We start from the raw sequence: 27885 nt of genomic DNA, 5'->3' as shown, positions 1-27885 counted from the left end.
GCTGTGTATAGAGAGCGCACTTCATGATTAAATTTAAAAACAAACTTTGAAGTCCTAGTCTCCTTGAATGAAGATATGGGGCTGGAAAAATCTTCCTGTTTTTACTGTTGCATTACAGGCTTAATTTTCTGCACACCTTCTAGTGAAGGAAATATTATAGCTCTTATGAGCTGTTGGGGAGGAAGGATTGAAGGGGAGAAATAAGAAAAGGGTCAGTGAGAACAAGACATTTAAGAGCAATATTGCTAACTTGTGGTTTAATTTCAAAAGGTGACTTTAATGGTAAGGTGGCTTAGTATTATGTCTGAAATACCCAGACTACACAGGACCACAAGTCATGTTAACTCATCCCTTCAAGGTAGGTGTTGAGATTTGACAAAATTCGACAAAAAAGGAGGTCCTATCTCCTCTGTGTGGATGTTAAAGATCCCACAGCACTCTTAATTCCTGGGAAGAGTAACTGGTAGGTTTTTGGCTATGTTTTTTGGCGTTTTTTTCCCCCCTTGGTCTAATATCCTTGGCCAAAACTTACTTTCCTGTGATTTTTATGCAGCATATTGAGGATCTGTTATTACTTTTCCACCTCAGAAACAGCTATCTTTCACTGAGATTTCATGGATAGTTCGTAAAGGAGCCCTATTAATGAACACTTTTTTAGGATGTGGCTTGTAAAGTTTTCTTTAATATACTGCTTTTTCTTTCTTTTTCAGTAGTTAGCTACAGCCCCCTAAGGTGCATGTCTCATATTGCAAATGCATTTAAGATTCTCACTAATTGGATTCTTTAGATTTCCTGGCTTAAAATGTTAAGAGCACAACAAAAACTGAATTTCTTCTTCCATGAGTAGGGTTTAATCATGATTAACTGACATAATAGAGAACACAATTTACCCTGATCTATACTAACCATTAAATCATTCAGCATTGTCATTTATCTTGTTAATTTCTTGTATGGTTGTATGCCAGTGTCTGGGTGACAGAGTAGAACAGGTGGAAATGAACTAGTAGAGAACATTTGGTTTTTTTTGTTTTTCTTATCCCCACCCTCTCTCTGCCACAGGCTGCGGTTCAATAGACATGGACTGCTGCGTGAAGAAGGTTTCTTAACCCCGGACAAGTACGAGACTGAGGCTATCAGCTTGTGGCTGCCTTTAGCAAAAAATGTTGTGGGTCTAGATCTAGACACTGCAAAGTATATTCTAGCCAACATCGGAGACCACTTCTGCCGGCTGGTGATATCTGAAAAGGAGGTCATGTCCACAATAGAACCACACAGTAAGAGCAGCTCTTCTGAAATGTAAAATTTAGGACTTTTCACTCAACTTTTCAAAATAGGTCTTCATAGTTTGTTTCCTGCATGCACATTGATTGTGTACATTTTGGTGTTGCCATTTAAAAATATTTATTAAATGTCTATTTTGATTCTTGATGGTGGAAAGTAATATGTTTAAGCTTGTGGATGTGAACGTTAAGCAACTTTGTGCTCTTGGACCCTTACCAGGATTCAGCTCTGCTAGTTTCCATGGTGCACATGAGTCTCATACTCTGAATTGGCCTGACCTCTCCTCCCTTTCTAGAAAAAAGCTTGAAGTGCAGTTCTGTTACAGAAAGTGATGACGTAAAAATGGTACTTTTTTTCTACTCTACATATCTGCTGCCTGTGTATATTCAGTCAGATCTACTAACTTACTGACAAAATAAGTTTTTTATTGCTTTCTGTTCTTGGTAGCAATAGGGGGCTAACACAGTTTTTCATAGATTGTAGGGCTGGAAGGGACCTCGAGAGGTCTGCGAGTCCAGTCTCCTGCCCTCATGGCGGGACCAAATACTGTCTAGACCATCCCTGATAGACATTTAGCTAACCTACTCTTAAATATCTCCAGAGATGAAGATTCCGTAACCTCCGTAGGCAGTTTATTCCAGTGTTTTAACCACCCTGACAGTTAGGAACTTTTTCCTAATGTCCAACCTAAACCTCCCTTGCTGCAGTTTAAGCCCATTGCTTCTTGTTTTATCCTGAGAGGCTAGGATGAACAAGTTTTGTCCTTTCTCCTTATGACACCCTTTTAGATACCTGAGTTGAGTAATATGGCTTCTGTTCCTTTTTGTGAATCATGGACCTCATCTTGCTTCAATTGAAGTTGATAGTAGAACTCTCATTGTCTTCAGTGGTGCAGGATTGAGCCCCAACAGAATTGTTTAAGTTCCAGTCAGTTGCACCATTTTGAAACGTCTCTGATGGCAAAGGACTGAACAGGTGTTGCTGAAGGGATAATTAGTTTGCGGAACTTCTGCTGGTGCAGATGTGCACGAGGGAAAGAACTCTGTTCAAATTTCTGAGTCCATGCTGAGATTACAGGACTGAGGGTACGTCTACACTACGGGATTATTCCGATTTTACATAAACCAGTTTTATAAAACAGATTGTATAAAGTCAAGTGCGTGCGGCCACCCTAAGCAAATTAATTCAGCGGTGTGCGTCCATGGTCCAAAGCTAGTGTCGATTTCCGGAACATTGCACTGTAAGTAGCTATTCCATAGCTATCCCATAGTTCCCGCAGTCTCTCCCGCCCCTTAGAATTCTGGGTTGAGAGCCCAGTGGCTGATGGGGCAAAAATCATTGTCGTGGGTGGTTCTGGGTAAATGTCACTCATTCCTTCCTCCGGGAAAGCAACGGCTGACAATCATTTCGCGCCCTTTTTCCCTGGATTGCCCTGGCAGACGCCATAGCATGGCAACCATGGAGCCCGTTCAGCTTTTTTTTTTTTTTTTACAGTCACCGAATGTGTACTGGATGCTGCGGACAGAGGCGATACTCCTGCGCTACACAGCAGCATTCATTTGCTTTTGCATGATAGCAGAGATGGTTACCAGTCGTTCTGTACAGTCTGCTGCCAGTGTAAATTGGCAATGAGATGACGGTTATCTGTCTTTCTATACTGTCCACTGCCATCATGGGTGCCCCTGGCTGAGATCAGCTGGGGACGCAAAAGCAAAACTGGAATGACTCCCCGAGTCAATCCCTCCTTTATGGTTTCTAAAAATAGTCAGTCCTGCCTAGTATATGGGGCAAGTGTACTAGAGAACCAATGTATCAGAGAGCACAGCTGCTCCGTGTCAGATCCCGCAGAAATGATGAGCTACATGCCATTCATGGGGAGGTGCCCCTGCAACAATCCCACCCGTTGCTTCCCTTCTCCCCCAACCTTCCTGGGCTACCGTGGCAGTGTCCCCCCCCCCCATTTGTGTCATGAAGTTATAAAGAATGCAGGAATAAGAATGCAGTGACTTGTTAGTGAGATAAAATGAGGAGGCAGCCTCCAGGTGCTATGACAGTCCAGGCAGGACATTAAGTGGTGCGGAGGAGAGGAGCCCAGCATCCTGCTGCCATGATAGTCCAGGCAGTACAGAATCTTTTCTTTACACAGGAAAGGGAGGGGGCTGATGGAACTCAGCCCCCAGTTGCTAAGATGACGACGGTTACCAGCCGTTCTATCCCATCTACTGGGAATGACCAGGAATCATTCCTATTTTTACCCAGGCGCCCCCGGCTGACCTCACCTGAGGCAAGCCAGGAGCACTCACGGGCTGATGGTGACAACGGATATCAGTCATATTGTACCGTCTGCCACCAGGGAGGGGGGAGGAGCGGATACTGCTCCTCACTGCTGCAGCATCGCGTCGACCAGCAGCATTCATTAGTCATAGGGTGACATTGAAAGAAGTCAAGAAACGTTTTCTTTCACGTGGAGGGGGGGGAGTAAATTGACGATCTGTTCCCTGAACCACGCCGGACAATGTGTTTGAACCTACAGGCATTGGGAGCTCAGCCAAGAATGCAAATACTTTTCAGAGACTGCCGGGGACTGTGGGATAGCTGGAGTCCTCAGTACCCCCTCCCTCCCTCCATGAGCGTCCATTTGAGTCTCTGGCTTCCCGTTAACGCTTGTCACGCAGCACTGTGCAGTCTGTAGATTTTTTTTTCAAACGCTTTGTCATTTCGTCTTCTGTAACAGAGCTCTGATAGAACAGATTCGTTTCCCCATACAGCGATCGGATCCAGTATCTCCCGTACGGTCCATGCTGGAGCTCTTTTTGGATTTGGGACTGCATCGCCACCCGTGCTGATCAGAGCTCCACGCTGGGCAAACAGGAAATGAAAATCAAAATTTTGCGGGGCTTTTCCTGTTTACCTGGCCACTGCATCCGAGTTCGGATTGCTGTCCAGAGCGGTCACAGTGGTTCACTGTGGGATACCGCCCGGAGGCCAATACCGTCGATTTGCGGCCACACTAACCTTAATCCGATATGGTAATACTGATTTTAGCGCTGCTACTCTCGTTGGGGAGGAGTACAGAAACCGATTTAAAGAGCCCTTTATATCGATATAAAGGGCCTCGTTGTGTGGACGGGTACAGCGTTAAATCGGTTTAACGCTGCTAAAATTGGTTTAAATGCGTAGTGTAGACCAGGCCTGACAGCTAGAAAAAACTATTCTTATTTTATCTTAAGCACACTTTTAAATAGAAACCATGAAAAGACAACAGATATGGAACCCTATGACATTTTATACTATTACTCCTCAGTGTAGAATTGTGGTTTATGCAATGTCTTTTTCCTGTAGCTATAATTGTATAACGAGATGTGCAGCATGATTTAAAGGAACGGCTGCATTGTTTCTCTTTATATGCGTATATTTGCACATGTGAGCAAGGCAAGGTGGTAGTATCTATATTTTACTCTTTATTGTGCACCTTTGACAGCCTTGTTTGTCCTCTGTCCACTAACCAGTCTTCTCAGGATATTGTCGTACATTCAAAACCTTGAATAGATTCAAACTTGCCTCTGAAGTTTCCTCATCCTCCTCCAAACATGTAATTCTTCCTCTAAATTCTCCCTGAAATGGGGCAAGATTAATTTTTGAGCCATTGGGGGATATTTCATACCTGAAGCAATTAATTATTTTTAAAGTACATTAATTGAAACTCATAGGGCTGCAAGTTAACTCTTTAACTTTGACTTGTCTGTCAATTACCATAGGACAAGTAGCCTGGAAACGTGCAGTTCGAGGAGTTCGAGAAATGTGTGATGTGTGTGACACCACGATATTCAATCTTCACTGGGTTTGCCCCAAGTGTGGCTTTGGAGTGTGTGTAGATTGTTACAGGATGAAAAAGAAAAGCATACGTGAAGGTGAGAATGTGTAGTGTCCAACTTTCTTAAAAATGTCTTAAATTGTTGAACTATTATGTTAATGAATGAATGAATAGGCTTATTGTAAAGCTCTTTTTATAAACGTGTATTTTGAAATTATTGAAAGACAAAAAAGTAGCTATTCAGAGACTGAATACATTAATTAGTCATTTAAAATGATTGTTTGCAGATGTTGCAGCTGATACTTTCTCCTGGCTTAAATGTGTGAAGGGTCAGTTACATGAACCGGAGAACTTAATGCCTACACAGATAATTCCTGGAAAAGGTATTCTAATAATTACTGTGGAAATACATGCATACAGTACCAAGTATTCTGTTGTTCACTCATATAGGGCCTGATCCAATGCTTGTTGAATGAAAAAGATTCCACTGACTTCAGTAGGCATTGGATCTAATCCAGAATGCTTCCCCATGGACTAGGATAAAATAAAATGATTTGAGTAATAAAATTGTTCAGCCAGTTTACCAAGAAGGAGTGTTTAAAAACTAACTCTGCATTTTGTTTTGCTGGTGTTACTTTCTGTACTTAATATTAAATACTTCACACAAAATAAAACGTGAGTTAAACTGATGTATCACCAACTGTCTTTTAGCTATGTAGTGTACTCACATTGAATCTTGATAGTCTGTAGGTTTCATTTTGATATGAGCTCATTACTGATTCTTCTCATTTAGCTCTCTATGATGTTGGTGACACTGTTCACTCCGTAAGAGCAAAATGGGGAATAAAGGCAAACTGTCCTTGTGCGAATAAGCAGTTAAAGGCCCTATCAAAACCAAATCTGAAGGAGGATCCAAAACAGGTATTGCCACTCTCACACACTATATATACAGCTATTTTGAGAAACAATTGAGTCTTTCAAAAGTGCTCAGTGTTGGCCTGACTCTGCTCCCATTAAAGTCTCACTGATAACTGATTTCAACACTAACCACTTCTGAAATCCCATCCTATGGGATCTATGCAATATTAATGTGTGTGTGCATATTTACTGGTTCAACTTTCTTAAATGTACTAGCTAAATGCTTAGGTGTCTGTTTATAGGGACCCAGTTTTTTAAATAGGTGTCCAATTCTTGAAAAGCACTGAGCACTCTGTGGCTCTCTTCGACTGACTGCTAAAGGAAAAGGAGGATTGTACTGAAGAAAAGAGATTTTCAAGACCTTTCTAGACTGGAAGGGTGAGGGAATGTGGTGGGGTGCAGAAACAGAAGAGAGGAAATTCTTTGAGTCTTGGAGACTTAATGACAAAATAATGCAACAGAGTAGGTTAAATCTAGAGAAAATAAGCGGTTCAGAGGAAGTTCGGAGTTCTTAAAAATACTAAATCTGTTTAAATTCCTGGAAGATATGAAAATGTTTCTTCAAGGATTCTCGTATGCCTTATGAAACTCCAGTAGTGGAGTATCTAACAAGAAGTTTAGACTAACTAGATAACTAAGTCTTAATGGCTATGATATGAGAGAGCTTTCCTATAATTAAAATTTAGCTTCTGTTTATGAAAACGTAACCATCTTATTGTAAACAAAATCCACAAAGCTAGAGTCCCTTTTTAATTACATTATAGAATTTTTTAGTACTCTATTGGTAAGTTTTAACAAACACTTACAGGTACTTGGGATAAATGAAATGCTTCCTTTTTGGCAGTGCCCTTCTGAAAGCTGAGTTGTTTCCATACTACATATGAAATATTTAAATTTATCATGTTTTTATTGCTAATTGGACTTGTGAAACAATTTCCACTGTAACGTATTGGCAGGGTTGATGATGAAACAATTTCCACTGTAACGTATTGGCAGGGTTGATGATAACATTAGTGTTCTCCATCCCACCCCACCTCCCCCCCCAAAAAAAAAATTACCAAAGGCAGCTCCACAAATGGTATAAATCAGCATAGTTCCGTTGATTTCAGTGGGTTGTCTGGCCTTTGTTTTTGAGGATGTGGTAGGCAGAAGGCCATACTTAAATTATGGCTTCTGCAAGCAAGTATTAAAATAGGTCAGACTTCATTTTTAAACTTAAAAGCAGTGTGAACTTCAAAAAATTATTTTAGCCTTAATACTCTAGGGAAGTGTATTTGTTTTCTGTCTGGCCGGATAAGGTGATGTCCAAATCTTGGCAGACCAAAGGGCTCCTCGGGTGTTTGCACACTAGTGAAAGCATGTCAGTTATTGACATGCTTTATGTTGCATAAGCAAATAATTAAGTGCCTGATTAAAAGTGTACCACTGTATGTCAAAGTGTATCAATAGACTAGTTTCCGTGTGTTAAAATGTAAATGAAAAGTTTCTAGAATAAATGTAGGTGAAATCCATTTATCTGTATGGCTTGAGGGACATCTGATAACTAGGTAGTCAGAGAAAGGAAATTATATTTTTAGCTGTAGTTTCACAGTGAAACCTTTTAGTCACTAATTTTAGTGATACTCTGTTGGGAGTGAAAGTTTTGCACCCAGCTGAAGTGGAAATGTTTGATATTCAGTTAGCCGAAAATCCTCATCTGAATGAGCATTGGGTCCTCCGTGCTTACTTGAGTATTCAGGATTTTGGGCCCTGAGGATGGAGGAGTAACTGCATGAGAGGGGAGCCTCCCTGGTACAGTTTGAGCAAGGGGCAGTGTGGGAGGCCCAGGGAAGCAATGGGTGACTCCCTCCAGAGCCTTTGCTGTCTTTTCCCCCCTCCCGCCTGTGTCCAGCTCGTGCTCCCCTCTGGAAGCTGTGCTGTAAGGAAGGCCCTACTATTTAGCTCAGGGTCTACCCTGGGCTTCTATTCACTCCAGCCCTGTGTTCCCCTGCCCAATTCTGGCTGCAGCATCAATGTGCTGACCTGCCTCTGAGCCCCTTTTGCCCAGGCCTAGCACCTATGGGGTCAGAGGATATTTGGCAGCTGTGAAGGGAAAGTGGTTGCCTGTCAGGGGAGTATAGGTGCTGAAGCTGCAGGTGAGGACTTTCCATTTGGTCCGCTTGGCATCTATTCCTTCCTGCTCCCCACTAGGGGTCCTGTTGTAAAGGCATTCTCCTCCTGCCCCGGCCCCATCCAGTTCACCCAAGCTTCTGGTGTCTTTGGCCCTAGTGCTCCCTGCCAGGCAGGCCCTTTTCCTCCCTGGCAGCAGAGGATCCTCCAAGCTGGCAGGTGCTGGCCTGAGGTGCATATGCTCAGAAGTGGAACAACAGGCATTTACAGGGGAGCACATGGGCTGCAGCTGCTGGGAGCCCAGGGTGGCATTGGAGCAGAGGAGTGGGCTATCCTTAAAGCAGAGCCCCTAGTGGGGAACAGGGCAAAACTGCTGATGTCTGGTAGGCAGGCCGGTTGAAAACTGCTCTAAGGTGTCAATAACAGATGCAAATAAAATATGTTAAGTAATGGGCTAGGTTGCTATCTCTGTTCCTCCATAGACTTCCTCTGTGACTTTGGGCAAGCCACTTAAGTATCTTTGGTTTCTATAAGTCTTCAACTTGTCTTGCAGAGTTTAATCCCCGGAGAGAAATCCACACTTCAGCATAATTTTGTCCTAAACCCATTAGCCACTAGCTGTGATTCTCCTGTAAAACCAACACTTGGAAGTAAACCAGTCTCTTCAGTAAATACTTCTCCTTCCTTAAGTTGGCTGGCTAACCTAACCAGTGGAAACTTAAATAAAGAAAATAAAGGTAAATGTCATATATGAAAAACAACCTTTAACTGCTACTATCTAATTAAAAATGTATAATATCAGAGACATCTGTGGAATGGGGTGGGGGTTATGGTGGCTGGCTACTGGTATAAGAGTTTAATACACAAAAGTCTTTTTACCTGGTTTATTTTCGGTAAAAATTTTAAAATGTCTAACCACCTAAGTCGTTTTTGAAAATGGAAACTAAGTTCCTCAGTCATTTAGGCATTTTTGAAAACTTCACCCGTGGCACTGGATTTTTCAAAACTGCCTAAGCACACTAGGTACCTAACTTGCTTATATACTGGTGAAAATCCACTCGCTAGACTGTAGTACTCTGTATCAATACATTGGAAGGAAGTAATGAAGACTTCTGAGGAATAAGTAAAAATGTGTCACTTCAAATATGGTGCCAGTTCGGGGAAGAGAACAGATCCCCCACAAAAGGAGCCTAATGTCTTAAAGTCTGAAGAGTCTAGTGATCCTGTTAGATTGGCAATAGGCAAAATATTTGTTGATACTGGACTTGTTTACATTTCATCCACAGAGTTTTGTCTGTATCTGTGTTCTTAAATTTTAAAACTACATAAGGGGGAAAATATCACCTCCAAAAGGAATAGTATTTTTTTTAATGAATATAGTTGAAATGTGTGACTCAAAGGTGGCTTTAAATGGAATATATTGGCCATCTTCACAAGTTATTTTTTTTTTATTTACATAAAACTGCTTCAAACTCCAGAACACACCTACATTGGTTCAGTTTATCAGTGGAGTTTTTTCCTGTCCATTTCAGATAAACTTCTCACCTCCACTTTAAAGAATGAAAACAAACCTCTTCAGACCTTCCCCATTTTCACTAAACCCCCTACATCCCTGCAGACATTCAACAGTGCAATATTAACACCTGTGAGCAACAACAACACAGGTTTCTTGAGGAATCTGCTGAACTCTTCTGGAGGAAAGGTATATGAGAATTTTTGCAGTGCTATTTCTTACTGTGGTTTTAAAGCCAAACTCTTCTGGAAATGTATAGTGAATAGGAACCATTTCACCAGGCATGTGCCAAATTAAATACACAAATATATTTTCTTGAGGAAGGCAGTTTCATTGTCTGGCTTCCGTCAGAGGCATGGAGGTGCCTACTTATAGCCTGCATGCAGTAGTACCACAATGGCATAAGCTTGGCAGCTACCCTTACTCTGTCTGCTGCAGTCAGAGCATCCAGCAGGTTTACTTCCCTGGTAGCCTCCGGGAGTGCTCCTAAATGACCCCCAGCTAGAGTTTAAAGCTGCTGCTTCATCAAGTGGATTTTTTTTTCCAGATGCATGAAGTGCAAATTAATTCACACCTGGGGGGACAGGGTGAAGTAAACCCAGTGTGTAACTAATTTTGAAATAGTGGGGGAAATATTTAACCGGGGCTTCAGAAATGCAATCTCACTGATTTCAGATCACTAACTTTAAAAATAATCCTAACTAGGAGCCATGCTCCATCTTCTTCAGCGGGTTTGCACAAGTTATAAATAACAGCAAGTCTTTCTACAGTATTTTAGTATAAAGCTATGTCACTTACTTAATTAAGCATAAACTATAAGGAGATTATTATCCCTACATAATATAAACATGGGCTGAAGTGAAAAGGAAGCAGTTGGTGGCAAAAATATGTAATAGGAGTGTTGCATAACTTATTAAAACCTCTGCAGAACAAATGGCATCTTGACATATGACTGTAACAAAAGCCTATATTAACATCCACTTTCTCTTCTCTCTCTAAATTCAGACAGAAAGTGGGCTCAAGAGCACTCCCAAAATCCTTGATGACATTTTTGCATCATTGGTGCAAAGTAGAACTCTCTCAGATTTGCCTAAGAAACCTCAAGGATTAACTATAAAGCCTACCATATTGGGCTTTGATACACCTCACTATTGGTTATGTGATAACCGCTTGCTGTGTCTTCAGGATCCCAACAATGCGAGTAACTGGAATGTCTTTAGGGAATGCTGGAAGCAGGGACAGGTATTTTCCTCAAGATGTTTTTTGTTTCCTGCACACTGACATTATCCTTAATGGGCTAATACAGACTATGTAGATTTTTATAATGGCCCTTATAGCTGTGGTATCTGAGCACTAGTCAACAGAAAACATCTATTCTATATTTAGAAGATCCTCTCTAGTGGCAGAGCATACAGCTGGACATTCAGCCTTGGTTCTGAGATTGATTTATAATTTCCAGTTAGTAATGCAAGGTATGGCATGCTACTGTGCCAGAGAGCCACCATGGATTATTATCTAATTATTAAAGCAGGGTGGGACTGGACTTCAGACTTCTTTTAGCTTTGCCACTGACAAATGACGTGGTCACAGAATCACTCTGCTTTCATTTCATTGTCTGTTTAGAGGAGAATGATTATCCATAATTGCTTCCCTTACATGAGTGTTGAGTGAGTTCATTAATGCTGAGCTCCTTGCATAGAAGAGGATAAACTGTGTAAAGTACTACTTCTGTGCATTTTAATACCTCTTGCTGGGATATATTGGTGGCTCCTATTGTGACTCTGGCTTTCTTGTACCAGATAGGTGTCCATCACAACTTCTTTGATTTACAGGGACAGGACAGCACAGCAGCTGTCTCTAAAACTATATGTAAACCTCTATTGGGGAGTGGATTATGCACCCTTAATACCCACCATGTCATGTTCATAAGCTGCCTGGGAGTTGACACCCAAAGTCAATTATGAAAAACTGCTCACTTAGCAGTGGTGATCTCTGTCATTGTCTTGTGGCCAACTTTTATTTATTTTGTCTTCTAACAGAACATACTTTTTCCAGTTGAGAGTTAAAATGTGCGAAAGATTTACTACTTCTGTTTTCCAGGCAACTTAATACATTTGAAGTTTTTGTAAGCTTTAGAAACTACAACTTAACTTCTGAAAGTACAGCATATGAATGAATTAGCAGCTTTGTTGCTACTGGTTCCTCCTTCAGGCCCGCCCCACCCCCCAAGAATGGATAAGATTTCAAACTACAAAGCAGCTTTTATTATAAAATGTACAGACTACATAAGTCTAGCATGGCAGCCTAAATAATGGAAAGGCATTGTAAATTCTACTAAGTGTATCTTCATGAGATCCCCGTATCCTCAGCAACACTATAAATAAGATGTTATAGAAAAGGTATAGTTATTTTAAAAAATATTTTCAATTTTTTGTTGCTAAATTTGGTATAATCTCTGACGTTGCCATTATAATTCCTGTATGATGAGGTCCTGCAGAAATGCTTATTAAATCTTAAAATATTCTGTGTTTAAAGAGGCTTTAATTTTCTCTAATTCATATGTCTTTTAGCCTGTGATGGTGTCTGGAGTGCATCACAAACTAAATGCAGAGCTTTGGAAACCTGAATCCTTCAGGAAGGAGTTTGGCCAACAGGAAGTAGATCTGGTTAATTGCAGAACCAATGAAATTATCACAGGAGCTACAGTAGGAGACTTCTGGGATGGATTTGAAGATATTCCAAGTATGCAATGTGAAGTCACTTGTATTCTGTTTTGGCTACTAACAAATATGGCAAACAGAAGAAAATATCCTGCTTTCAATTCTTATTGCTTGCTTTACTACAGAATGGCAGACTTTTTTATCTGTGACATCTCTGTAATGGGAATATGCTGTTCTCTCTGGCTTGGAAAAGTCTGGGAAACCCAACAGTTCCAAGTTTGAGTTTTGGCAAATGTTTCATCGCCCCCATGCCCCAGTGCAGGATGCAAGTCAGTGCTCTTTACAGGTGCACCTTGTGAAATGCACTGACATTGTTCCTAGTCCTCTGTACTAAGAAGATGTTTCCTCAAAATCTCCTTTTGAGGGCTCTTTCTTCAGCATCTTTTTTCCGACTCTCTCTGGTAGAGTGTGTGTCTGTCTGTCTGTCTGTCTCTTTGGGGAAACACTTCAAAGAAGTTTGAGTACTCCCCATAGCCTAACATACATCCTTCGACTGCTTTACCAGTTGAGTAGAATCTGGATGATAAAATTTTAAATGTTGATGCTAACAGAATGGTTGAATTGGCTTTTTGAACCCCCTAGAGAACTCTTTTTATTCCACATGTTGCACTTCTAATGGGAATTACTACTCTGAGAAGTGCAAGACAAGCTTTATATAATGGCTAACTTTTTTAATTTTTCAGTTTCCATAGTGATTAAGTTGTCCTGTGGCCTCATCTTGGATTGATACCAGAAGTAGTATCTTGAATTCCTCATGAATCAGACTATCCTCTCCAGGTGTTCTTCCTAAGACCACCTTCTCACCTGTGGGAAACTAGACTTATACATTAAATGTTAGAAGGATTCAGGGATCTTCTACTTTTGCTGTTTGAATAGGACTAAAGCAATTTTAGTAGCCCTTATTCAGTGTAAAGGGAATGCATCGCCTCTCAGTTTATCTAAAGTGCATTGGGCTAGACATTGTTAAACACTGATTAGTTTGCCCTACTACAAGGGTGGACAAACTTTTTGGCCCAAGGACCACATCTGAGTATAGAAATTTTATGGTGGGCCATCAGTTTTGTGAGCATTCAGGTTGGGGTGCAGGAGGGGGTGAGGGCTCTAGCTGGGGGGGTGTGGGCTCCAGGGTGGGGCCAGAAATGAGTCAGGGTGCAGATGGGGGCTCTGGGCTGGAGCTGCGGGGGGGGGGGGGGAGCGGAGGGCTCTGAGTGGGAGTGCAGGCTGTGTGATGGGGCTGGAATGAGGGGTTTGGGGTGTAGGATGGCACTCTGGGCTGGGACCGAAGGATTCAGAGGGTTGGAGGGGGCTCTAGGCTGGGATAGGGGGTTGAGGCATGGAGGGGGGTGAGGGCTCTTGCTGGGGGTGCAGGTTCTTGGGTGGGGCTGGGGATGAGGGGTTTAGGGTGTAAGAGGATGCTTGGGCTGGGACTGAAGGGTTCAGAGGGTGGGAGGCGGAGCAGGACTGGGGTATGGGGTTGGGGCACAGGGGAGAGCAGGGGTGCAGACTCCAGGCAATGCTTACCTCAAGCAGCTCCCAGAAGCAGTGGCACATGTCCCTCCTCTCTTCCCCTCCCACCCCCACACGCAGAGGCATGACCAGATGGCTTTGGTTCCTGCTGCTCCATCCACAGGCGCTGCCCCATCCGCAGGCACTGCCCCTGCAGCTCCTATTGACTGCCATTTTTGGCCAATGGGAGCTGCAGAGGTGGCGCTTGGGGTGGGAGCAGCATGCAGAGCGGAGCCTCCTGGCTGCCCTGGTGTGGAGGAGGGGAAATGCTGCAGTTTCCGGGAGCCGCATGAACTGGCCCCCGATGCTGCTCCCCAGCTGGAGTGCCGGAGCGGGGCAAGCCCCAGACCCTGCTCCCGAGCAGAAGGTCAAAGACCAGATTAAAATGGCTGGTGGGCTGGATATTTTTCTGTGGTACTTGAGGGAAGAAACTTAAGCAATGGGAGCTGGACAGTACATTTCTAACCTCTGTTCAAAGTGTCTGATACTGAGAGAGGTTGCTGAGAGGTCACAATAGCCACTGATTTCCTGAAGATTTCTGAATTTAAACTGCAGCAGGGATTGGATGGATAGGGAGGACGCACCCAGTTTCTGGAAGAACCAGTTGCTGTTGTAAGAAACTACTTTTTCTGGGACACAAGTCAAGGAATTTTCCAGATTACATTGTTCTAGGAAAAAACAGGGCCCTAGTTTTGCATAAATGTTTGTGGCTACAGTGTGCTTGTAATGTGTGAGACCGGACACCTTTGGACAGATTTTCTATTATAGAAAGTACAAGTTATAAGTAACTGATACCTGTGAACCGTTAATCATAGGCCGTCTTAAAACAGAAGGAGGAGAGCCAATGGTGTTGAAGCTGAAGGATTGGCCTCCAGGAGAAGACTTCCGAGACATGATGCCATCTCGGTATGAACTTATGCAAAAACTATTCCTTGCATGGTTGATACACCAAAGAGATCACAGAAATCACAAATGCTATTGAACTCTGAAACACCTGATTCAGCTCTGAGCAGTGACTGTCGTGTATGCATAAACGACATCTGTTTCTGTGAGACCCTTGGTATGGTTGGGTGTTTGAGAAATAAGTTTTGCTATAGATGCTCATGACAATACAATAGGTTGCATTTACATCTAAATAAATTAATCCTTTGCTGCTGATGATTGTTAAAGTTTAGACTTCAAAAAAGGAAAAAAATCCATAACACTTCTCTTGGTTTTTAGGTCCTGTCAAAGTGTACTTTTTTGCCAAGTTTAAGCTCTGGGCCAAATTTCATCCATGCCTTGCCTAACTTGCATACTGTACTTAGTGACAGTAGAGATAATTGGCCAATTAGTTGATGTTAGGGGCTTCATTGTTCAAAATATTAGTAGTTATACTAACGTACATCTTAAACTTCACATATCTATGTTTCTATGTCTTCTCTAGCTGTTCTCCTGTTTTCCCATTAGAAAGATGATGAAAGAATTATGCCCCTTGGCTGAGAGAGAAAATAATGTTGGTTATAGTAATTTTAATAAATCTCTCCTTCAAATATTTTATACTGTTGCCTAATATTAATGGAGTTGTATTACCGTAGGTTTGATGACCTGATGAATAACATTCCACTGCCAGAGTACACTAGAAGAGATGGTAAACTCAACCTTGCCTCCAGACTTCCGAACTATTTTGTTCGACCAGATTTAGGTCCTAAAATGTACAATGCATACGGTAAGTAATCCTGTTAATTTTGTAGCTCATACTTTCCATATATTCCAGTAAATGTTAACTTCAGAATTAAGTGCAGACCTGTAATCACAGACCATCAGATTAGTTGTTCTGTCAATCCAAATGAGGTGTTTGATCTTGGTTCCCTTTTGTAAGAACTAGCATTGCTCAGACAAGTTACTGTCAACATCCATCAGTTGAGCTCTTTCTATTTATGTAGTCAGTTTTGTCCTTAGTTCTCAAGCACCTCGGTGCATTCATTCCACTGTCCTTTTAATGACATATCTGATGTTCTTTGTTACTTTATTGCAGCTCTCCATGGATATTTGCTTGTTCTACTTGTGCCCACTACTTCTGCCCAATCTTTTGGGAGCTCCTTTTCCTCTGAGCCATAGCCTCCCTTTTTAATCTCTCTCTCAGCCCTTTTTTCCTTGACATGTGTTAAAACAGCTCTCAGACATGGTTCTTTCAGAGCCATGCTTGACAAATTTTTCATTATGGGAGTTGCTAGTATAGCCACGGGAACGGGATTGTTTCTAAGACTCATACTGGCCTACATGGCTATAGAAACCCTATACTAGTAAGTCTTGAGCATGGCTTCTGTACATTTTCGCCATGTTTTAATAAATAAATAAATGAAAGAGAGAATCCTATCTCCTAGAACTGGAAGGAACCTTAAAAGGTCATTGAGTCCAGCCCCGTGCCTTCACTAGCTAGCAGAGCCAATTTTTGCCCCAGATTCCTAAGTGGCCCCCTCAAGGATTGAACTCACAACCCTGGGTTTAGCAGGCCAACACTCAAACCACTGAGTTATCCCTTCCCCCTCATGTTAGGCATGAAGGCAACAGTTACAGTGTGTTCGGCTATAAGCCTATTTTGAAATTGTATATTTTTTATGGTTACAAGTCAATAGAGAGGCCAGTCTGGAATTCTGACTCTCTGGAGGGGAAAAGAAAAAAGAAAAAAACTGATACTGTAATCATGTTAACAAACATTGTAAACATTACTTTTCAAATAAAACTGCTTCTTATAGTGCATATTTTGTTATTGGCCTACAAATATTTTGCATATATTTAAATTTTCCAGGTTTAATTACACCAGAAGATAGGAAGTATGGCACAACAAACCTCCATTTAGATGTGTCTGATGCAGCTAATGTTATGGTTTATGTGGGCATACCAAAAGGGCAGGTCAATCAAGAAGAAGGTAAAACATTTGCTCATTGAGATCATCCCTGTGTAATCAGAGGTAAAGCCCTTCAGTGTAATTATGCGTTCACTCTTTGTTTTGCAACAGAAGTGCTTAAAACTATACAAGATGGCGATTCCGATGAGTTGACAATTAAGCGTTTTATAGAAAGTCAAGAGAAACCTGGTGCTCTATGGCACATTTATGCTGCTAAAGATACAGAGAAGATCCGTGAATTCCTTAAAAAGGTAGGTTAATGTTATGCTTAGAAACAAACTTACACATGAGGGAACAGAGATTTGATGATAAAGTGCTTTTCAATCTAACAAAACTCTAACAAGATCCAATGGCTGGAAGTGGAAGCCAGACAAAACTAAGGTTAAAAAGAAATGCAAATTTTAATTGAGAGTAACTAATAGAACTGGGCAGAGAACTCCCTTTCATGGAGAATTTTGATATTTTGAAAGTGAAATTTTGGTTTAGTTTTAATTTGGAACACAAAACAAACACTTGGAAATTTTCTGCAAGAGGGAATGCAGCCTTGGCTCTGAGGCAGCCAACCTGCTGGGAGCCTTGGTGTCTCCAACTCTAAGGCAGTCTGTGGCAGGTTGCCAAGGAGCAGGAATGTCAGCAGGTTCTGTAGAACTTCATAATCAAACTTCTTTTTTTTCCTCAGCAAAATAGCTGGATTTTGTTAGTTTAGTAATTGGAACAATTTAACTCAGGGTTGTAGTGGATTATTGATTACTGAGAATTTTAAAATCAAGATTTAAAATAATATCCAAAGAGATGCTGTAGTTCAACTACAGCTGAATCAGTAACTGATTGAGGGAAGTCCTAATAGTTATGCTCAAGGTTAAACTAGATCACAATTTTCGTTTTTGGCCTTAATCTGACTTTCATTTCATGTGGCATGTGCTGCAGGGGCTCTTGCACCAAGAATGGCCAGATTGTGTGATGAGTTAGAAGAATCTGGTGGTAGATGAGCAGTGGGGGCAGAGGAGAGAGTAGAAACTAGCCCAGGAGGTAGGATAAAGGAAATCTGAGTGTCTTTTTTGTGTTTTTTATACCATGTTTTCAGTGGATCCTGAATTTATGGCACTGTGTGAGGATGGAGATATGACCTTAAACTGACACTTTAGGCAAGAGTTTCAGTAGCCAGGCTCCACCCTCTTGACTACTACAGTGTAGCTTGAATACATTATAACCTTTAAGCATCTTAAAAACTGGTCAGCTTTTAAGTCTGCCATTAGCTGATATGTAAAGAATTAAAACTGGAGAGAGGGGCGTTTGTAGCTGTCAGTCCCAGACCCTGCCAGAACAACAGATGCAAAACCTGCACACTCATCCACTGCTACAATGGTCCACACCCTCCCACAACACACCTTTCAAGGTCCATGAGTACTGCACGTGCCTATCCCAACTCAGGGTGTACCTCATCCAGTGAACTAAGTGTCCTAATAGCAACTGTGTGGGTGAAACCAGACAGTCACTATGCTCTTGAATGAACTTCCACAGAAAAACAATAAAACAGAAAAACACCCTATCACCTGTGGGTGAACACTTCACCCCCCCCCACACACACATCTCCAAAGTGATCACTATATCTGACTTATCAGTCCTCGTCCGCAAAGGAAACCCACACAACACTTGCAAAAGACAAGCTGGGGAGCTTAGATTCATAACTTTGCTAGACACTAAAAATCATTGACTGAATACACACTGGATTTATGGCTTATTACAACAATCTATAACCCACTAACAACCTCCCTCTTTTCTGTTCTGCCTTGTATTAAGCTTCAGCACTGAATGAGGCCAGGTCTACACTACGCACTTATTTCGGCATAACTATGTTGCTCAAGGGTGTGAAAAATCCACATCCCTGAGCAATGTACTTATACTGACCTTAACCCCCCAATTTTGAAAGATCTATGTTGGCAGGAGAGTTTATCCCGCCGACAAGCTACCTCCTCTTGTGGAGGTGGAGTTGAGCCGACAAGAGAGCGCTTGGAGCATCTTCACGAGAAGCTGTAGCGGCACAACGGCAAATTTGTAGTGTAGACCTGCTCTGTGTTTCCCATAGCTGAAGAAGAGCATTGTGTAAGCTCAAAAGCTTCTCTCACCAACACAAGATGGGTGAGATTAACACTGGAATGGATAATTAAATAATACAGACTGAAGAACTTTGTTTCTGCATATCAGGACTTTGTGTAGGCCTTGCAAGGTGGCTTATTAATTGGGTTAAATTCTAGGTGTAATCCTGTTTGGTAATGGGAATAAAAGTAAACCAGATGGAAAGCATTTAAAAGGGAGGTGGTTGAGTCAGCCAAGTGATTGGAAAGTGTATGTCTTGGGAGGTGAGGGAGAGACCTTGGAAGAGTGAAACTGCCAAATTCTGATGATGGTTCTAAGCTGTTCTCTTGGACAAATAAACTGCTGATAAACCTACACACTGTCTTTATTCATAAGAGATGTGAATGTGGGGATCTCTGACAGTCTTATTAGTAGGGACTAGAGGGCTGGTACAACAGCTAGGTTTAAGGGAAGTTAATGGCAAATAAGTACACTGCTTCTGCCTGGGAAGTTAATACTTCAACTTTGTTTCAGATGACCTTACAAAACAGTGCATTGCTCTACCTTAAATATTTGTATGAGAAGACCAAAGAGAAAGGTAGATTACAGGACATAATATCTTACTTTGTAGTACAAAACCTCTAATCCCATTGTTGTACTGGCTCCCTCTGTGACCTTGTGCAAGTCACTTGAAGGACGCAGAGGGGCTGTCTGTAAATGAGATACTTATCCTTGTCACAGAATCGTAGTGAAGATCGTTAGCAAATGCTTGCAAAGTGCCGTAAGAATACCAAATCTTCTGTATTATTAAATAAACTATGGTGGTAGCCTTTAGAGCGCTTAAAGTACTGGATGATAAAACTTCAATTACAGTACCAGCTATGAAAATGGAACACAGAAATACACAGGTCAACTACTAAATGGTTTGGCTTTGTCAAACACAACAAGTGCACATTGATACAGTATTTGACATCTTTTTGGATAGTCACTGTCATATTGTGACTGTTTGTTTGTTTTTTCAGGTCTCGGAAGAGCAAGGTCAAGAGAACCCTGTCGATCATGATCCAATTCATGATCAGAGTTGGTACTTGGACAGATCTTTGAGAAAACGTCTTCATCAAGAATATGGAGTTCAAGGCTGGGCTATCGTGCAGTTTCTAGGAGATGTAGTTTTCATTCCAGCAGGAGCACCGCATCAGGCAAGAACCAATGATGCTATTATTGATTGATAATTTCAGACTTCTAGACATGTGACTGATATATTTTTGTTCTCACTCTCTCAGGTTCATAACTTATACAGTTGTATTAAAGTAGCAGAAGATTTTGTTTCTCCAGAGCATGTCAAACATTGCTTTTGGCTCACTCAGGAATTCAGATACCTGTCACATACGCATACGAACCATGAAGATAAACTGCAGGTAACTTACCAATTTTTCATGGTTTAGTAGCAACTGTATATCAATGTTGTTGTGTTGAGTTGCACTTAACTCAGGGGTGGGCAAACTATGGCCTGGAGGCCGCATCCGGCCCTCCAGACATTTTAATTCAGCCCTCGAGCTCGCGCCAGGCAGCGGGGTTGGGGGCTTGCCTCACTCTGCATGGCTCTGGAAGCAGTGTATGTCCCCCACCTGGCTCCGACACATGGGGCCAGCCAGGAAGCTCTGCACACTGTCCCTGCTCCAAGCGCCGCCCCCACAGCTCCCATTGGCCAGGAACCACAGACAGCAGGAGCTGCAGGGGTAGCGCCTGCAGATGGGGCAGCGCGCAGAGCCGCCTGGCTGTGCCTCCACATAGGAACTGGAGGAGGGACATGCCGCTGCTTCTGGGTGCTGCTTGAGGTAAGCAACCTCAAGAGCCTGCACTCCTCGGCCCCAGCCCTGATTCCCCTCCCACCCTCTGAACCCCTCAGTCCCAGCCCAGAGCACCCTCCTGCATTCTCAGCCTGACCCCAGAGCCTGCCCCCACCCAGAGCCCCCTCCCACACCCTGTACTTTTTTCTTTTTTCTTTTTTTTCCTAGCCCCACCCCAGAGCCCACACCCCCTTTCGCATCCCAACCCCCAATTTCGTGAGCATTTATGGCCTGCCACATGCCTTGGGCCAAGAAGTTTGCTGACCCCTGACTTAGCATGTTAACAGAATGATTTAAAAAAAAATTAAAACCAAATTCTGAAAAATAACTCTTCAGAAGTAATTGAATTTTCTGTATAACTTTCAGTAAATCCTTTACTGAGGTGTGTGGTGGTGGTGGTGGTTGTGTCCTTTTTAAAATTTTGCCCTGTTCCTCATTTTTTGGTTTCATGTAGCTAAAGAACTACAGTGTCCCCTAATTCCAGACCAGTCTCTCACCAAACTCACATTTTGTGATATGATCATAAGCCAGTCTTGAACTTTTAAAAATGACAGTAATTTCTCTAGTTTGAAATAACCTAATGGAGTTGCACTGAGATTAGCCAATGGAACTGTTGGGGGAGAGACCTGAGGGTTCTGGAAGAGGGAAATATAGCATTGATAGAATTATTAAACCTGGGACATTTCCACCCTCAAGAACTTTAACTTGAAGTAATGGTTGCTAGATTGCACTGCACAGCACAACTCTGAAAATCAGTTATTATTCAACTGCACCTACACTCCTTTCATCAGTTGCCATCTCCGTCTCAGCTGTTCCCCCTCCACCATCCATAGCCTGTCTACCTCCATCCTCATGCTGAACAAGCACTATGCAGCCTTAACTCTAGCCATACCTACAATACACCATTGGGTTCGCATGCGGATTCAGTTCAGTACCATACATAACTAGGTAAGCCAAAATATAGAACAGTCATTAACATGGATCATCCAGTCATTGTTTGATACGTAGGAAAATATCTCAAGTAGCCAGTTATAACTGATGCCATACTTCACTTAATTTCACACACCAAAACATAGCCACATACAGATGTAGAATGGACTTTAATAAAGCTACACCAACCTTCAGTTAATTGTTGAAACTGTGAACATAGTCTTAAACGTGGTTGGAGTTCATGGATGCCTCTTATTTTGGAAAAAGTCAAAGCTTTTTCACTGTACAAGAATCTAAATGTAGAATTTTTCTGACTGACTAGATAAGTGCTTTAGCTTTGCCTCTTTAAAGTGGCTAACTTCTTTTCCTTTTAGGTGAAGAATGTCATATACCATGCTGTTAAAGATGCAGTTGGGATACTGAGAGCTAATGAATCCAGCCTTAGCAAACCATCAGGTGGAAAGCCTTAACCATGAACTATGAAACTGAAAAATATTGGCAGCAGTGTAAACTATTCCATCAGGACCTCCTGTGGACCCTGAGATTTATTAATGTTACCTCATCTTCCTTTCAGCAGTACCAGAGGGTCATGGTACTTTGTTCTATGTATTCGTCTAATGTTTACAAACCTGAGATGTATAGTAGTAATATTAACAGACTCTGATATACTGTGAATGCTCATTTGCAATAGAATTTTGTAAAGAGAAGCTCTCCAAGCTCTACAAAGATACCTCCTGTAGACCTTACTTGGGAAAATATGTACACTGGAAATTTCCAAATTATTCATTTGAAAAATATTAAGACATGATGTAAAGCTCATCAGCTTTTGTAATTTGCTTTTGGGGGTTGGGAACAGGAGGAAGTATGAAGTTTTGATTTAATAGCCAACAGTAAGTGTACTGAGAGTGCAGTTCTTATGTTTTTACATTAATACAGAACTAGCATCAAAAATAGTATTAAAGCTAGTGTATATTGACAAGGATGGGGATTAACCATCTTCAGTTAAATGAATTTACATTTCTAAATGTAAAATGAAAAGGGCAATTTTTCATTAAAAAATACCATATTGAAACTTTGATTTCCAGCTTAAACTGGTATTTGCACTTTTCTGTTTTCCAGGTTTTAATGGTGAATATCCTACATATAGCACTTACTTCTGTTTTAAGAGTGTGTTCCGCTTCCAAACTCTAAACTGACTACCCTAATACAATGCTATTAAGTTAAAAACAACAAAGGCATACAAAAGCAAGGTGTTTCAGGGTAGAAACTGCTATCTTGTGCTTAAAGAAAAGGTCTGAACTAAAAGCCTAGGCAACTGGAAATTAAATTGCATTTAATAGCACTTTTACAAACTTGATTCACTGAAGTTTAATTTAACTACTCTTAAATTCTTATTCCAATACTGTTACGGTAGTCTCTGCATTAGAATGAGATCTGAACTCTCTAGCCCACACTCGATCACGTCAAAGTGCTTTTCAAGGCTGTATTTAAAAGAGCAGGCAGCCTCAGGAGGTATGTCCACACAGTAAAGAACCCACAGGTGGACCCAGACTGCAGGGCTGGTTCATTGCTGTGTAGAGTTTTGGGCTTGGGCGGGAGCTCAGGCTTTGGGCCCCTACTACCAATTGCTTGATCCCTCTTCTTCCATGCAACCCTTCAGCTACTCAATCTTACTGTTCATAATGCTTTTCTACTAAGGTTCTCACTACTTTGTCCAATAATTGCTTCCCCTCTCCTCATTTTTAACCCTGCATCTTCTGCCAACAGGTTTCTTTTGGTGGTAGAAAAAAATATGGCACTAATCCCTATTGTCACCCTGATCTGTCTCTATACTGATCCCTTTTCCCAACCTGTTTTGAGCTCAGATTGTAAACTCTTTGGAATATGAACTATACATGTACAGCTCTTAACATTTTTTTTCTTCAAGTGTTTGTCAGTGCATATATATTCCAGTCTTGATGCACCTGTACCCTGAGGTGATCATGAAATGACAGATCTGAGCCTATTGAAAGGGAGGAGTGAGAGCAACAGACTATGAAAATGGACTTTATAAAAGATGATTTTAACAAACAAACCGGTGGTATTTTTTCTTGCCATGTGACCTTAGGGAAAAAGGAGGGCAAGAGAACTGTCAGTTTCTCAAAGAGATAAGAGCCTGAGAATGGCCATACTGGGTCAGACCAAAGGTCTGTCTAGCGACAGTGGCCAATGCCAGGTGCCCCCGAGGAAGTGAACCTAACAGGTAATGATCAAGTGATCTCTCTCTCCTGCCATCTGTCTCCACCCTCTGACAGACAGAGACTAGGGACACCATTCCTTACCCAACCTGGCTAATAGCCATTAATGGACTTAACCTCCATGAATTTATCCAGTTCTCTTTTAAACGCTGTTAGTCTTAGCCTTCACAACCTCCTCAGGCAAGGAGTATCACAAGTTGACTATGTGCTGTGTGAAGAAGAACTTCCTTTTATTTGTTTGGTGGCCCCTAGTTCTTGTATTATGTGAACAAGTAAAAAACTTTCTTATTTACTTTCTCCACATCACTCATGATTTTATATACCTCTATCATGTCCCCCCCTTAGTCTCCTCTTTTCCAAGCTGAAGAGTCCTAGCCTCTTTAATCTCCCCTCACATGGGACCCATTTCAACCCCCTAATCATTTTAGCTGCCCTTCTCTGAACTTTTTCTAATGCCAGTATTTTCTAATGTTGGACACAACGGTAAATTAGCCTCCTGCAAAGGAAAGGTAATGGCCTCTTACTTTTCTTCCTTTGTCCATCAGGAACTTTTTAATCACCAGAAAATCAAACACAAATTCTACAGAAAATGGAAACATGGATAAATTAGGTCTGAATGAGTACCAAAATATTGCACAAGCAGCTAGAGACAAACTCAAACTTAGTCTTGTACAGCCTAATGTATTTGTTTTTGTTTGGGTTTTTTCGGTGGTGTTGGAACTAACACTGACTGTTTTGCTCAGAATCAGTCCCAGCCAATGAGATTGAACAAAGTGGACCTGGAGGGAGCAAGTTTCTTGGACTTGCCTGTCATCTAGCCAATTGTTTAAGTATGGGAAGATAGGAATTCCCAGCCTCTTGAGAGAGGCTGCCACTACTGTGTCATGCAGTTAATAAACAGCCCGAAGATGAGAACTATATATTGATGATACTGACCTGCCCCTATGAATCTGAAACTTCCTGTAGCTCAGGAAAATTGCCACACAAAAATAGCATCCTGAAGATCAAGAGCAGCAAACCAGTCATGTTCGCGTGTGTGTGTGGGGGGGGGAATTGTAGCTAATGTTGTTAGAGTGGTGGTCCCTGTTGTTTTCTGCTGAACGCATGTGGCTGGAGCTTTTTCAAAGTAGTATTGCTCAGTGGTCTGCGCATGTGCCTTTGTATTACCTCAGGGTTCATGGTTAGGGTTTTATTTCATTGTACTTTGGTAACTCCTAGTAATGTTTTGGGTTTTTTCTGTTTTTTTTTTTTTTTTAATAACTAAGGATTTGTGACCCCCCACCTCAGTTTTCCCTGCCAACCAATCTTTTCCCCCTGCTGAACTCCCAGATCAGGGTAGTGGATTATTCCAAAGGTGCCAGGATTCAAAGTTTGTGCTTTCTACCCTTGCTCATTTTTCATCAATGACTAACAAACACCTACGCTGTTTGTACTGTTTGGGGGAAGCCCACATCATCTCTTGGTGCAGTATCTGCCTCTCCTTCCCTGCTCATATAAGGGAAGGCCAACGTCAGATCTTGGATAGGGAACCCCTCCTGTACGTTGGTTGGCCTGAGCGCTCCCCCTACTATGGAGTCTGCATCCATATCCACCGGTACCAGTGCTATGGACCATGAAAGCATGCACCTAACCATGGCAGTAAATCCAAGAGGGATGCTGCACGGTCCATTAGTTCAGGCCACAAAGGAGCTACACACTCCAAAGTGCACAGGAGTGATAGGCTATACCGCTTGCCAGATCTGCTGGTCCTGGTGCCAAATCTGTGTACCCCTCCTGCTGGGTCTGCCAGATTCCTATGACCTGACAGTCCCACGGCAGGTGTTTTTACTGGTTCTGGTCCTATCAAAAGACTGGATATCATTGTCTCGGGGGAAAATTGGAAGTGCTCCCAGCCCTTATTAACTGTTTACCCTGAAAGGAGTGAGGTCTCCTTATGTTACATTGCACTCACTTTTTCAGAGGGCTCTATCTCCTGCTGGCTATACCTCTCAACGCATCCTGTTCCAACTGCTCTGTCGGCACTGCCATTCACCCAAGACTCCAACTCCTCGATCCAAGGACCTGGACGTTCAGCACAGTCCACCTCTTCCATTTCAGAAGCACAACTACAAGGCCTCCGTGGCAATTTCCTCCTTTGCCTTCCGCAAGAAGCTGGTATCTGGCTCCTGCTGCTGCTGGATGAACCAGGTTGGCCATATTGGAGTTCATAGCTCCAATATTTGCCTTCAGAACAGTCTCCTTTGGCTAAATCAATGACTCTTCAGACTCAGATTCTAGAGCAACCTTACAATTCTTGGGCATATATCCACTGGCACTAGAGAGAAATTGTATTGCCTACTGCCAGTCTAATGCTACAGAACTCACTTCTGCCACCAATGGGCCTACAAACCTTAGAATCATAGAAGGTCAGGGTTGAAAGGGACCTCAGGAGGTCTAGTCCAACCCCCTGCTCAAAGCAGGACCAGACCCCTAAATGGCCCCCTCAAGGATTGACCTTACAATGCTGGGTTTAGCAGGCCAGTGCTCAAACCACTGAGCTATCCCTCCCCCCATAACCTTCTTAGAAGTGCCCTAAAAGAGACAGAGCCCAGCTACCCGTTTTGGCAGTGCAACCCTCTGCACAACACTAGCAAAAACAGTTTTGAGTGAGCCTAGAGGTCAACCATTTCATACATCAGCATTCCTGCCTTCCAGGGTTGTCTGAAACTCTAGCAACTTGGAGAGGTATAACAGACAAGTGGGTTAGCACAGCTACACCACAGATTTCGTTGACACCTCCATATCTCCTGCCCTGACGGCTGCCACCTCCCCCTGAGATTCCTTTCACAACAGTATTCTTACCCTAGAGATGGACTTCCTCCTACAGAGAGGTGCAATGGAGTGAGTCCCTGCAGCCTTTCTGGGCACAGGGTTCTATTCCAACTATTTCCTGGTACCCAAGAAGAAAGGAGGATGGTGACCAATCTTGGATCTTTGACACCTCAACTGTTCAATTTGCCTACCCTTCCTCCCCAATCCGCCAAAAAAAAAAAAGCATGTGGTTTATGGCTCTTGACATGCAAGACTTCTACTTCCATGTTGATGTACATCTGACCTGAGGTTCAGAAGGTTGCTGAGTTTCAAAGTGGTCAGTGACACTTCCAATTCAGGATTCTTCCATTTGGACTTACCACTGTCTGAGTTTTTACAAAGATTTTTCTCTGTGGTAGCGACTCACCTATTGCATCAGGGAATCCTATACCTGGATGACTGACTAGTGGCAGCACAGTCCAGGAGGAAACTTGAGCATCGACATCCCAGCTGCTGCTTCTCTCCTCCCTAAGAGTGAGCATCAGTGTTGAAAAATCAACTTTGCTCCCTACTCAGTCTTTGGAATTCATAGAAGCATGCATTGATTTGACCTACGCAAAAGCCTATCTACCACAGGACTGATTCCAGAACCTACTGGACCAAATAGCCCTGATAACCTCCAACCCTTTGGCATGAACATACGTCACATCCTTCACTCACCTGCACCTTTGCAGCAATAGCTGTAGACAGCAAAGTCTGTTCCCCTTGCACCAATCAATGGACCGTCATGCTCAATGTTTCTCTGGAGGTCATCTCTTCTCTTCAATAGTGGACAGACAATACAAATCTGCTCCAGGGTGCCCTTCCCATCTTAATTCTCAGAACGGACAGGCCACTTTCAAGCTGGGGTGATCACATTGGCGATCACAGGACAAGGCACCCGAACTACACAAGAGGCCAGCAGGCAGAAACATTCTCAAACTTCAGGCAGCCTGCTACATGTTCTTACCAGCTATCCACTATCGCCACATTCTCATGTCAGGCAAGACCAACAACCAAGGGGGCACAAGGTCCCAAGAGCTCTATATGGAGGTGATTTGCCTTAGGGTATGATGCATCAAACATCTTATCTTTGTTGGCATCCTACCTGCCTGGCACCCAGAATGTGATTGCAGATTCTCTCAGCAGGAGTGTTGCTCCAGGGGAAGACTGCCCAGGAGGAGTAATGTTCTGGTTGTTGCAGCAAAGAGT

At 42.4% G+C, this 27885-nt stretch overlaps 1 protein-coding gene across 3 annotated transcripts in view; it reads left to right on the top strand.

Annotated features, from left to right (window-relative positions):
• Window positions 1-22693, top strand: part of KDM3A (lysine demethylase 3A) — a 56597-nt gene extending 33904 nt beyond the window's left edge. For 2 of the 3 annotated variants that reach the window (XM_030564525.1, XM_030564526.1), the window contains exons 12-26: window positions 1060-1274; window positions 5040-5192; window positions 5383-5478; window positions 5889-6016; window positions 8676-8859; window positions 9655-9824; window positions 10641-10877; window positions 12206-12377; window positions 14677-14767; window positions 15439-15569; window positions 16653-16772; window positions 16863-17002; window positions 19850-20026; window positions 20111-20245; window positions 21982-22693. In XM_030564525.1, the coding sequence (XP_030420385.1) occupies window positions 1060-1274; window positions 5040-5192; window positions 5383-5478; window positions 5889-6016; window positions 8676-8859; window positions 9655-9824; window positions 10641-10877; window positions 12206-12377; window positions 14677-14767; window positions 15439-15569; window positions 16653-16772; window positions 16863-17002; window positions 19850-20026; window positions 20111-20245; window positions 21982-22077 (2245 nt within the window). In that variant the 3' untranslated portion in view covers window positions 22078-22693. Of the gene's footprint in view, window positions 1-1059; window positions 1275-5039; window positions 5193-5382; window positions 5479-5888; window positions 6017-8675; window positions 8860-9654; window positions 9825-10640; window positions 10878-12205; window positions 12378-14676; window positions 14768-15438; window positions 15570-16652; window positions 16773-16862; window positions 17003-19361; window positions 19426-19849; window positions 20027-20110; window positions 20246-21981 lie in introns of those variants that run through there. The other variant, XM_030564527.1, reaches the window with a different exon arrangement.
• Window positions 22694-27885: the final 5192 nt, after the last annotated feature.

The sequence above is a fragment of the Gopherus evgoodei genome, chromosome 5 (genome assembly GCF_007399415.2).
Source record: "Gopherus evgoodei ecotype Sinaloan lineage chromosome 5, rGopEvg1_v1.p, whole genome shotgun sequence".
Taxonomy (NCBI): Eukaryota; Metazoa; Chordata; order Testudines; family Testudinidae; genus Gopherus; species Gopherus evgoodei.
The sequence above is the reverse complement of the archived record's forward strand: the minus strand, read 5'-3'. Positions and strand labels throughout refer to the sequence as shown.